Source organism: Amblyraja radiata, chromosome 2 (genome assembly GCF_010909765.2).
Source record: "Amblyraja radiata isolate CabotCenter1 chromosome 2, sAmbRad1.1.pri, whole genome shotgun sequence".
Classification (NCBI taxonomy): Eukaryota; Metazoa; Chordata; class Chondrichthyes; order Rajiformes; family Rajidae; genus Amblyraja; species Amblyraja radiata.
Window position 1 is genome coordinate 2,861,419 of NC_045957.1, and position 12,339 is coordinate 2,873,757.

The 12,339-nt window shown below is 51.8% G+C and overlaps 1 protein-coding gene across 1 annotated transcript in view; it reads left to right on the top strand.

The window, feature by feature from the left end:
* The window catches only part of LOC116984372, a 131,466-nt gene extending 121,125 nt beyond the window's left edge, over positions 1 to 10,341 (top strand). The window contains exon 5 of the mRNA XM_033038533.1: positions 10,169 to 10,341. Within this exon, the coding sequence (XP_032894424.1) occupies positions 10,169 to 10,341 (173 nt within the window). The remainder of the gene's footprint in view (positions 1 to 10,168) is intronic.
* The last annotated feature ends 1,998 nt before the right edge of the window (positions 10,342 to 12,339 follow it).

Genomic DNA, 12,339 nt, shown 5'->3' on the forward strand with positions numbered 1-12,339 from the left:
GTGTGACTTTCCAAATCATGTCCAATCAATTTAATTTACCACTGGTAGACTACAATCAAGTTATAGAAACATCTCAAGGGTAATCAATGGAAACAGGAAGAACTTAAGCTCAATTTTGAGTGTCAGAGCAAAGGGTCTGAATACTTATGTAAATGTGATATTTCAGTTATTTCTTATTAATTACTTTGCAAATATTTCTAACCTGTTTTTGCTTCTTCATTCAGGGGTATTGTGTTTAGATTGATGAAAAAAAAAGAATTTAATCCACTTTAAAATAAGGCTGTAACGTAACAAAATGTGGAAAAAGTGAAGGGGTCTGAATACTTTCTGAATGCACTGTATATACCTCTAAACCTATCCTATCCATGTACCTGTTCAAAAGTAGTAATTGTACCTGTGTCAACTACCTCCTCTGGCAGCTCTTTCCGTATAACCACCACCCTCTTTGTGGGAAAGTTGCTCCTATTATTTCCTTCCTCTGTGCCCTCTAGTTCTTGATTCACCTACCTTGGTGATAAGACTGTGACCGTCCACTAGATCTATTCCCCTCATGATTTTATACATCTCTACAAGGTCAAACCTCAGCCTCTAAGCCTTCAGGGGAAAAATCCCACACGATCCAGCCTCTCGTTATGCCTGCGCCCAGTTTAATGATTGCAGGTGGAAGGGGGAACTGAGAAAGATGATCCCAACTGTGATGGGCAAAGAGCAGAACTATCTAAATCTAGAAAGCACAGGTTTAAGATAAGGTGTAGGAGGTTTAGAAGCAATCAGAGGAAGAATATTTCCCCCCAGAGGATGGTTGCAGAACACACTGTCTGTGGGGGGTGGTGGGGACTATTCCTGTTTCAGAATCATTGAGATAAACACTTGAATCAAGGCAGAGTAAAATATGCATGAGGAGTCATCAGTGTTTGTTGTATATACTGGCAACGAAACAATGACATTCCTGCTTGCTGCAGCTTTACAGGCTTGTAAATGCAAAATCACAAATAATATATAATAATCAATAATAATATTAGCTGTAGTACTTAGTGTTAAAGTGAAGTACACGCAATGCGACTCCAGAACCAAGAAACCAGAGTTCACAGAACTTCACCTCCTAAATGTGCTCTCTGATATCATCCCCTGAAACTATGTCCTCTCTGATATCATCCACTGAAAGTGCTGCCGTAGAAACATGCTAATTGAGGGAGTTGTGAACACACTCCTCAGCCCAGTATGTTGCTGTGGCCCAGTCTGTTGTTGGACGGTGCAGGTCTCCATTCTCACCGCCTGACCACTTTTCCAGATATCTGGAACTTCCTTGCAAACTTATTCATTGCATCCTTCCCATTAGTTAGCAACCCGTTGTTGGTCCCAGTGGTATGATCACATTGTCATTGAACAAAGAGATTCCAACCTTAATCATTACAGGACTTCCCCTCAGCGTTGTGGCATCTTTGTTTGCATGGATGGGTTGTGCGGAACGGGTTTCCCAGCTGTATGACTCTGATTCTAACCCTGGTGTGCACGCAAGATGATGGTGAACTCAGTTACTCCTGGCTCCTGAGACCTGACTTGTGATAAGTATGCTTACTGTGAGTTGTGTAACACGGCAGTGCTCACAAGAGTGTAACACGGGCCGTGCCCGCATGAGTGTGTAACACGGGCTGTGCCCACATCAGCTGCTGGCTTGAGTCATAGAATGTTTATCTGCAGTGAGGAATTCACATTCAGATTAGTTTATTGTCCTTTAAATAGAGTTCAAAGTACTAGACAATAGATAATAGGTGCAGGAGTAGGCCATTCGGCCCTTTGAGCCAGCACCGCCATTCAACGTGATCATGGCTGATCATCCACAATCAGTTCCTGCCTTCTCGCCATATCCCTTAACTACGCTATCCCTAAGAGCTCTATCTAACTCTCTTGAAAGTATCCAGAGAATCAGCCTCCACCGCCCTCTGAGGCAGAGAATTCCACACACTCACCACTCTCTGTTTGAATTTATTTTTCCTCATCTCCGTTCTACGTGGCTTACCACTTATTCTTAAACTATGGCCCCTGGTTCTAACTCCCCCAACATTGGGAACATGTTTTCTACCTCTAGCGTGTCCAAACCCTGATGGGCCTGTCCCACTTACGTGACTTTTTCGGTGGCTGCCGGCACCTGTCATCTGTCATTGCAGGTTGCCGAAAATTTTCAGCATGTTGAAAATCCAGCGGCGACCAGAAAAGGGTACGACTCTTTGAGCGACTACTCACGGCCATACAGGCTTCAACCCGCGACATGTCGCCAGGGTGTTGCCTGTATGGTTGTGAGTAGTCTCCTCAGTAGCCTAAAGAGTCGTAGTGGGATAACATTAGCTACCCTCTAATCCACAGGAACTGATCCTGAATCTATAGAACATTGGAAAATGATCACCAATGTGTCCACAATTTCAAGAGCCACTTCCTGAAGTACCCTGGGATGCAGACCATCTGGCCCTGGGGATTTATCAGCCTTCAGTCCCATCAGTCTATCCAACACCATTTCCTGCCTAATGTGAATCTCCTTCAGTTCCTCCGTCACCCTAGATACTCTGGCCACTAGTACATCTGGGAGATTGTTTGTATCCTCCTTAGTGAAGACGGATCCAAAGTACCTTTTCAACTCATCTGCCATTTCCTTGTTCCCCATAATAAATTCACCCTTTTCAGTCTTCAAGGGTCCAACTTTAGTCTTAACTAGTTTTATCCTCTTCACATACCTAAAGAAGCTTTTAATATCCTCCTTTATATTCTTGGCTAGCTTACCTACGTACCACAACTTTTCTCCCCGTACTGCCTTTTTAATTATCTTCTGTTGCTCTTTAAAAGTTACCCAATCCTCTGGCTTCCCGCTCATCTTTGCTATGTTATACTTCTTCTAATAGATGGCAGCTCCTCCGGGAATGGGGTGTGAAAGAGGTGATTGGTTCACCACACCGGCCAACATGTCCCAGCCACACTAGTCCCACCTGCCTGCGCTTGGTCTATATCCCTTCAAACCTGTCTTATCCATGTACCTGTCAAATGTTCTTTAAACATTGTGAAAGTCCCTGCCTCAACTACCTCCTCTGGCAGCTCGTTCCATAATCTACCACTCTTTGCATAAAAAAGGTACCCCTCGGATTCCTATTAAATTTTTTCCCCTTCACCTTAAACCTATGTCCTCTGGTCCTCGATTCCCCTACTCTGAGCAAGAGACGCTGCGTCTATCCGATCTATTCCTCTATGGGGAAGCAGCTGTTCTTACTTCTGTACGTTCAGCTTTCAACCTCCTGTATCTGCTCTCAGAAGGTTGAAGAGAAAAGGAAGTGGCCAGGGTGACGGGCATCTGCAGCTTTCTCTGGAGTGGAAATGTCAAAGACTGGAGGGATAGCTTTAATGTGAGAGGGGGAAATGTTTAAAGGAGAAGTGCGGGGCAAGTTTATTAATCTGGAGGAGTGGGTGCCTGGAACGTGCTACCAGGGGTGGTGGTGGAGGCAGATACCATAATGACGTTTAAGAAGCTTTTGGATAGGCACATGGAAATGCTGGAAATGGAGGGATCTCGTGCAGCCAGAAGCAACTAGTTCAATTTGGCATCATGTTATGAAGAGACATTGTGGGTCGAAGGGCCTGTTCCTATGCTGTGCTGCTGGATGTTCTCCTGGCTCGAGGGTCATGTGTCACTGGTCTCTGTGTGGATGTGTCTGGGACTTTGATCCTGGTTAATGCTGATGATGAGGGGTCTGTGGAATGTGCGGAGTGAGTGAGTTGGCGGCATTCCTGGCAGGGCTGCCCGTCCGCCTGATTCACTGGGTGTAACTTGCCCAGCTCGGCAGCTTCCGGTGCTCCGACTGTGAGTCAGGGAGCTACTGTTGGACCACTGCCTATATCCTGCAGGGTGTGGTCATGCTCTCCCCACAGCCCTGATCCGCCTCTCGCTCAGGGCGAGGCACACATTCCAGACACTCCACCATCTCATCTCTCTCTCTCTCTCTCTCTCTCTTTCTCTCTTTCTCCTTCTTTCTCTCTTTCTCTCTCCCCCTCTCCCTCCCCCTCCCCTTTTCTCCCCCCCCCCTTTTCTCCCCCTCCCCTTTCTCCCCTCCCCTTCCCCCTCCCCCTCCCCTCCCCTCCCCCTCCCCCTCTCTCTCTTTCTCCTGCCCCCCCCCCCCCCGGGCACTGGCTCTGTGTGAGGGAGAGGGAAGCTCCACACTACCCCATACCATCAACACTCCCCACCACATCACTAACCCCAGTGGGCAATTGCCCATCGCAGGGTAAAACACCGGCCTCAACTTGCCTCCACCCACCCAGGCAAAGGTGGTAGAACTGTGAAGACCCCACAATCAGGAGAATACCACAGGGGCTAGGGCATCGTTCACCCCCCTGCCCTGTGCTCCCACAAGGGGCCAGCTGTGCAGTACCGAGGTCTCCCTTGCTTTACTACCCACCTAGCAATCATTGTAGGGAGGGCATTGGGTCGAGTTCAGTGTCTAGGGTGGAGGCACTTGGATTATTACAGGGCAGTGGGATTGACACAGGGCAGTGGGATTAGTGTGGGATTGACGCAGGGCAGTGGGATTGACACAGGGCAGTGGGATTGACACAGGGCAGTGGGATTAGTACAGGGCAGTGGGATTGACACAGGGCAGTGGGATTGACGCAGGGCAGTGGGATTGACGCAGGGCAGTGGGATTGATGCAGGGCAGTGGGATTGACGCAGGGCAGTGGGATTAGTGTGGGATTGACACAGGGCAATGGGATTGACACAGGGCAGTGGGATTGACGCAGGGCAGTGGGATTGACGCAGGGCAGTGGGATTGACGCAGGACAGTGGGATTGACGCAGGGCAGTGGGATTAGTGCAGGGCAGTGGGATTAGTGCAGGGCAGTGGGATTGACACAGGGCAGTGGGATTAGTGCAGGGCAGTGGGATAGACGCAGGGCAGTGGGATTGACACAGGGCAGTGGGATTGACGCAGGACAGTGGGATTAGTGCAGGGCAGTGGGATTGACGCAGGGCAGTGGGATTGACGCAGGACAGTGGGATTAGTGCAGGGCGGTGGGATTGACGCAGGGCAGTGGGATTAGTGCAGGGCGGTGGGATTAGTGCAGGGCAGTGGGATTGACACGGCAGTGGGATTAGTGCAGGGCGGTGGGATTGACGCAGGGCGGTGGGATTGACACAGGGCAGTGGGATTGACGCAGGACAGTGGGATTGACACAGGGCGGTGGGATAGACGCAGGGCGGTGGGATTGACACAGGGCAGTGGGATTAGTGCAGGGCGGTGGGATTAGGGTGGGATTGGTACAGGGCAGTGGGATTAGTGTGGGATTGACACAGGGCAGTGGGATTGACGCAGGGCGGTGGGATTGACACAGGGCGGTGGGATAGACGCAGGGCGGTGGGATTGACACAGGGCAGTGGGATTAGTGCAGGGCGGTGGGATTAGGGTGGGATTGGTACAGGGCAGTGGGATTAGTGTGGGATTGACACAGGGCAGTGGGATTAGTACAGGGCAGTGGGATTAGGGTGGGATTGGTATGGGGCTGTGGGGAGAGAGTGGGGCAGTGGGATTGATACCGGGTTGTGGGCTGGGGCTGACGGAGAGATGTGGTGGGTTAGGGGTTTGATATATGATAGTGTGTTTGGGTGGGTTGTGCTGGGAGCAGTGGGATGTTCTGCGTGAGTACTGTGCTTTCCCTGCTCCCTGGAGCAGGTCTGGCCCTGCCTGGGCTGGCTCTGCTGCAGCTGAACCTTCGCTCTGTGTTGTGTGTGTGGGGCTGTCGGAACAAGCTGAGAAATGTGGAGCATGGAACCAAACCTCCCTCACCTGTCCCAGGGTGTGGGGCTGAGCCGGTGACATCTGAAGGCAGGCACACAATCCACCCAGGTCTCTCGCACACCGTCCAAGAGTAGCTCGCTGAGGCATGGGGAGAGGGAGGGATGGATGGAAAGGCAGGTGAAGGGGAGAAAGAGGGACAGGGAGGGAGAGAGTGGAAGGGAAAAGTGAGTGCAATAGAGGAAAGTAACAAGGAAATGCAAAGGGAACACGGTGCTCCTCGTCCCTGTAGGATTGCAGCTGCTTCAATCTGTTTCCCACTCTCCCTGCAAACTCCTCAACTCCATTGTATTAAAATCTCTCAGCCTCAACCTTGAGTACAACATTGGTCACCTCCTGAGCTCGCTGGGGGAGAGGGACATTCCTCCCCAACGTAATTTTAATTTGGTGACCCCTTTATTCTCTTGTCTTCATCGGTCGGGGCATTGAGTATAAAAGTCAAGAAGTCATGTTGCAGCTTTATAACACTTTGGTTCGGCTACATTTGCAGTACTGTGTGTAGTTCCGGTCACCCATTACAAGAAGAATGTGGAAACTTTAGAGAGGGTGCAGAAGGGGTTTACTGGAATACTGCCTGGATTATGGGCTATTAGCTAAACATTTGGGCCAACTTGGATTGTTTTCTCTGGTACATTAGAGGCTGAAGGGAGACCTGATGGAATATATAACATTATGACAGGCATAGATAGAGTAGACAGTCAGAACCTTTTTCCCAGAGTGAAGGACAGAGCTTGAAGGTGAGAGGGTCAAAGTTTACTGGAGATGCACAGGACTATTTTACAGAGAGTGGCGGGAGCTAGAACACACTGCCTGCCAGTGGTGGTGGAGGCAGATATGTCTTGCTGGGCACAGACTATTGGCTGAAGAGCCTGTTCCTGTGCTGAACTGTTCTATGTTTTGGTGCTCATATTTGTCAATGGGATCACCATCATTGCTGCAGCGATGCTGGTCCCACCTGTTCATTGTCGCTTTGTGTTAACCCTTCACCCCCACTTATTAACCCCATGACCTGTGACTCACAGCCTCCAGTACACACCATGGAGTGTGTAAACGGAGAGCACACACTGCACATGGTCTCGACAGTGGCCACACCCTCTGATTGTAGTCCCACGCACCCCTCACAATTCCAGTGATCCAGTGGCTCCCGATACCTGCTGCCTCCCCTCCCCCACCTCCTTTATCAATGGGATCAGTGTAGCAGGGCACCAGGGTCGGCACAGGCGAGATGGGCCGAAGGGCCCCTTTCCCCCGCCTGATTTATTGAGACTTTTGTTTCCTTTATAGGGCAACGTGTGGTCCCTCCCCAGTTAAAGAATGACGCCTCTCCGTTCCCCCTTACAGAGCAGAAACCGCACTGTATCACCCTCTGCCCACCCCACCCCCACATCACGCTGTCCGCACCCCAACCCCCAAATCCCCGTCCCCACCCCCACATCACCCTGTCCGCACACCCCCACCCCACATCCCCACCCCCACATCACCCTGTCTACACCCCCACATTACCATGTCCACACACCCCCACCCCACATCCCACGTCCCCACCCCCACATTACCATGTCCACACACCCCCACCCCACATCCCACGTCCCCACCCCCACATCACCCTGTCCGCACCCCCACGTCCCACATCCCCACATCACCCTGTGTCTCCACCCTCACCCTATGTTTCACATCACCCTGTCCCTCCCCACCCTTTGGCTATGCTTACTGCCTGCTAGGCACATCTATCTGTTGTACAGGGGTGGGGGAGGGCACAGTCCATCGGGCAACTGCGGACCTTTGAGTGGATGAGGCAGAGCAGTGTGAGCCAACAGATAGGCAGGATGTGACTCATTTTCACTCCCAATTTTCACTCTTCCAGGGAGATGCTAAATGCATTTTGTTGTCTCTGTACTGTACACGGACAATGACAATTAAAGTTGAATCTGAATCTGATCTGAATTACACCCGCTCTGTTGGAATTGCTCATCGGACCCAGGGCCCGGGTCCCTTCCCGAGAGCCGGCCCCAGGCAACATGAGCTGCCTTTCCGAGATGCCCAGCGTGCCGTTCCGTGACGCTGAGAGGCGCGTACTGTACAGGCTGCTCCAGCACACTATACACTTCCTCACCCTCGTCTTCCATCCTGACACGCCCTGGCGGTCCGTGTTACCACCTGACGAGGGGAGCGGTCCCCAGTGGAGGTCTCTCTATAGGGGAGTCCTCCCCCTTTACATTGGGGACCTGGGGTGGAGAGTGTTGCACATGGCCGTGGCCTGTAACAGGCACTTGAGCCAGTTCACGGACTCGTCAGCAGCCGGTCACTTCTGCGGTGAGGAAGAGACCGTGTTCCACGTCTACATGGAGTGTGAGAGGTTGTAGCCCCTGTACGACTATCTGAAGGGGCTGCTCCTCAAGTATTGGCCACATGTTAGCCCCACGCTCCTGGTATTTGGACACCCGGTACAGAGGGGGGAGGGAAGAGGGGGATCTCCCTGTCTGTCTGCTCCTGGTCCTGGCCAAGTTGGCCATTCACGGGTCCAGGCAGCGGGTGGTGGACGGCCGCACCGGGATTGGCTGCCTGCCCCTTTTCCGGGTCTACATCTGTGCCCGTGTGTCCCTGGAGAGGGAACACACGGTATCCACGGGGACTCTGGAGGCTTCCGTGAACACAGGTCGCCGCGGGAGATCGAGTGTATTGTTGATAAAGTTGGCGGTATATTAATCTGATGACCATTTGTTTGTAAATTGTCAACATAGGCAGCCTTTGATTGTGTTAATAGTCTATGTTTATTTTTAGTTTCTGAATAAAAGTATTTGTATAATTTAAAAAAAAGTCTGGCAGCTGCTGTGGAGTGGGAGTGGGAGTGGGCAGGTACACTTGCCCCGACTCTCTGCCCCCTCACAACCCCATTCTGCCAGCCCTCTCCTGTTGTGTGCCTGTAGCCACACCTCGAACCACACCTTGTGGCGTAGGGAGGGGCAGTGATTGAAAGTTGTGCAGACTGGCTCTAACAAGTAGAGCTGTGTAAGCACAGAGGCGTCATTCAGTCAGAGAGACACAGTTGAATCGGTTCAGACTCTGCTCCCACCCGATGTTTACAGCACAGTCCCCCCGGGGTCGCCTGACCTCCGACGACAAGTTGTACCAGGACAAGTTGAAGTCCACTGTGGCACGGAAAGGTATTTACCCAGGGCTGGGCTGGGCTGGGCTTTCTTTCCGGAGCGGAGCAGAGCAGAGCAGGCCGGGGAGGGGGAGAGAAGAGAATGGTTGTGTTGCGATGTTCGGCTGATGTTCAGGTCAGGATTTGCTGTGTTTTGTCTCAGAGGATCCACTGGTCTGTGGGAGAGGCTCAGCCTAGAGTGAATGCTCTCCACACTCCGCCCCATCCTCACTCCTTCTCCGCTGCTGCCCACCGCACCTCCTGCCTGCTTCCCGTAATGTCAGCAACTCTCTACTCCCATGGGGGCAGGTTACTACCCCTCTCCCAACCCAGGGGCTCTCCTACAGGTCCAGAAACCTTCCACCCTGCGGATCTCGGTATGCCCCACAGGGTCCACCGCTGTGGCTCTACACTCTCACATGGCAATCTCCCCCGCTCACCCTCCGCCCCCCCCCGCCCCCCCCCCCCCCCCCCCTCGCCCTGCCCCCTTCCCACCCTGCTCACTCCCCACCCCGCTCACTCTCCCCTACCCTTGCGCCCCCGCTCCACCCACTCATCCTCTTTCCTCACTGAATACCTGGTCACCGTGGTTGAACCTATGCCCCACCCTCTCAGACTCTGCAACCTTTGTTAACCCTCCCCAGCCCTGGCTGCCACCCGTGACAGAGACAAATGCACTTCCCTCACTCCATCCTCCCTCGCACTTCTCTCCTACATTCACTTTCTCCCTACCTGCCCAGGGTCTCCACCCTGTTGTGGGGTCTGCACCTTGGGGTCTCCACCGTGTTGTGAGGGTCTGCACCCTGCTGTGTGGGTTCTGCACCCTGCTGTGTGGGTTCTGCACCCTGCTGTGTGGGTTCTGCACCCTGCTGTGTGGGGTCTGCACCCTGTTGTGAGGGTCTGCACCCTGCTGTGTGGGTTCTGCACCCTGCTGTGTGGGGTCTGCACCCTGCTGTGTGGGGTCTGCACCCTGCTGTGTGGGGTCTGCACCCTGCTGTGTGGGTTCTGCACCCTGCTGTGTGGGGTCTGCACCCTGCTGTGTGGGGTCTGCACCCTGGGATGTGTTCCCCTGTTGTTGGGGTCCTCTTGTCTGCGAGCTGTTCCCTGTGGTCTAGTCATGTCTGGCCTCGGGTGCCGTGCCCCCCCCCCCCGTGTCTTCTGCCCTAGCTGAATGTCATTGATCTTTTGTGTTGCAGATGAGCGGGACCGGGTCCAGAAGAAAACATTCACCAAATGGGTGAACAAACACCTATTGAAGGTGAGTCATGGATGGGGGTGGGATAGAGGGGAGAGAGACAGACACCAGGGTGAGGGAGTAGTGAGGGTGGGGAGCAACTCGCCGGATCAGGCCGAGATGACAGAGGAATGATGTGGTCAGTGGGCTGCATGAGGGGTAGCGGTGGTGGGGGAGAAGTAATGTAGTAGTGGGCATTGGGGGTGGGGAGGAGGGATTGGGGGTGGGGGTGGGGAGGAAGGATGAGGTCGGGAGGAGGGATATGGGAGGGGGGGGTGGGGAGGAAGGATGAGGTCGGGAGGAGGGATAGGGGGGATGGGCCTGGCCTGAGGTATGGGTCACGTACACTCTACACTGTTTGTGTTCAGTCCCAGAACCCTCTAACTGAGGAACACGGCTGATGAGGTGATATTTACAGGAGGGACCTTTAATCACCTGGTTGTGTTCAGGGATGGGACCTTGGAATGTGACTAATGGCCATGCTAGACTGAAGAAGGGAGGGAGTGGAGTTATGGGGGCGGTGCAGTCAATGTCATCTACATGACTACAGTGAAAACTTTGCAAGGTCCCACATGGGAGCCATCCAGGGAGATGGATAGAATTCATAACCAAAAAGGTTGACGAGGGCAGAGCTGCAGATGTATATATAGATTTCAGTAAGATATTTGACAAGACTCCGCATGGTAGGGTGGTCTGGTTAAATTGTACGACATCACAGAGAGCTGGATGGATCGAAACTTTACTTCATGGAAGGAAACAGAGAATGATGGTGGAAGGTTTCTAGTTTTTCACACTAGAAGCCTGTGACTAGTGTTGTGCCTCGGGTTTGGTGCTGGGCCCGTTACTGTTTGTCATCTCTACCAATGATTTGGATGGGAACGTACATGCTATGGTTAGCAAGTTTGCAGACGGCACTAAACGGGTGGTATTGTAGATAGTGAAGACCGTTGTCAAAAATTGCAGCAGTATCCTGCTCGGGTGGGCTGATGGAGTTTAATTCCAGATTGATGGAATTAATGTGAGGTGGTGCATTTTTGGAAGGCAGGACCTACACAGTGAATGGTAGGGCTCTGGAGAGTGTTGTAGAGCAGAGGGATCGAGGAGTGCAGGTACATCGTTCCTTGAAAGTGGCATTACAGGTAGATATGGTGGTCAACATTGGCCTTCATCTGACTATTGAGTATAGAAGTTGGGAGGACATGTTATGGTTGTATAAGATATTGGTGAGGCCACATTTAGAATATTATGCTCAGTTTTGGGGTCACCATGTTATAGGAAAGATGTTGTCCAGCTGGAAATGGCACAGGGAAGATTTACGAGGATGTTGCCAGGACTCGAGGGCCTGAGCTATAGGAAGAAGTTGAGCAGGTTAAGACTTTATTCCTCCTTCTTATCGAGTCCACACGCAAGATTAGTTGTTCAGCTAGAGCATACAATGGTATCTGTCTTGTCGCTTCTTGTGTGCGGTGATGGAAAGATTGGTGGAAACAGGGCCGCGACGTGAACCCCACTTTATTCCTTGAAGCGCAGGAGGGGAGTCTAGGAGGAGGAGGGGTGACATTGTAGAGGAGTATATTCCCTTTCCCAAGGAATCAAGATCTAAAGGGCATGGAAGACACAAAGCTGGAGTATCTCAGTGGGACAGGCAGCATGTCTGGAGAAAAGGAATAGGTGACATTTTGGGTCGAGACCCTTCTGCGCGCACGAAAGGACTTGGATTTGTTAGAGGGAAAGTTTTAATAGGAAAATCTGTCAACTACATGCTCTAATTTTAGATTTCTGTACCCTGGGGAAAAAAACTGGCTATTCACTTAGTCTATGACCATCATGATTTGATAAGCCTTAATTGGTATTGATTTCAAAGGTTCAAAGGTCAGTTTAATGTCACATGTACCACTAGGTGCAGTGATATTAGATTTACCATGCAGCATACTTTAAAAAAAAGCAACAAGACACACAACTACATAAACGTTAACATAAACATCCACCACAGCAATAAAGTCCAATGGAAGGCAATAAAGTCCCACTTTATTCTCCCGGGGTTGGGGGGTTGAACCGCAAGCAGTCGGCGCGATCGAAGCTCCCGCAGCCTAACGATCAAAACCCCGCGTCGGGGCAATCGAGGCCCCCGCG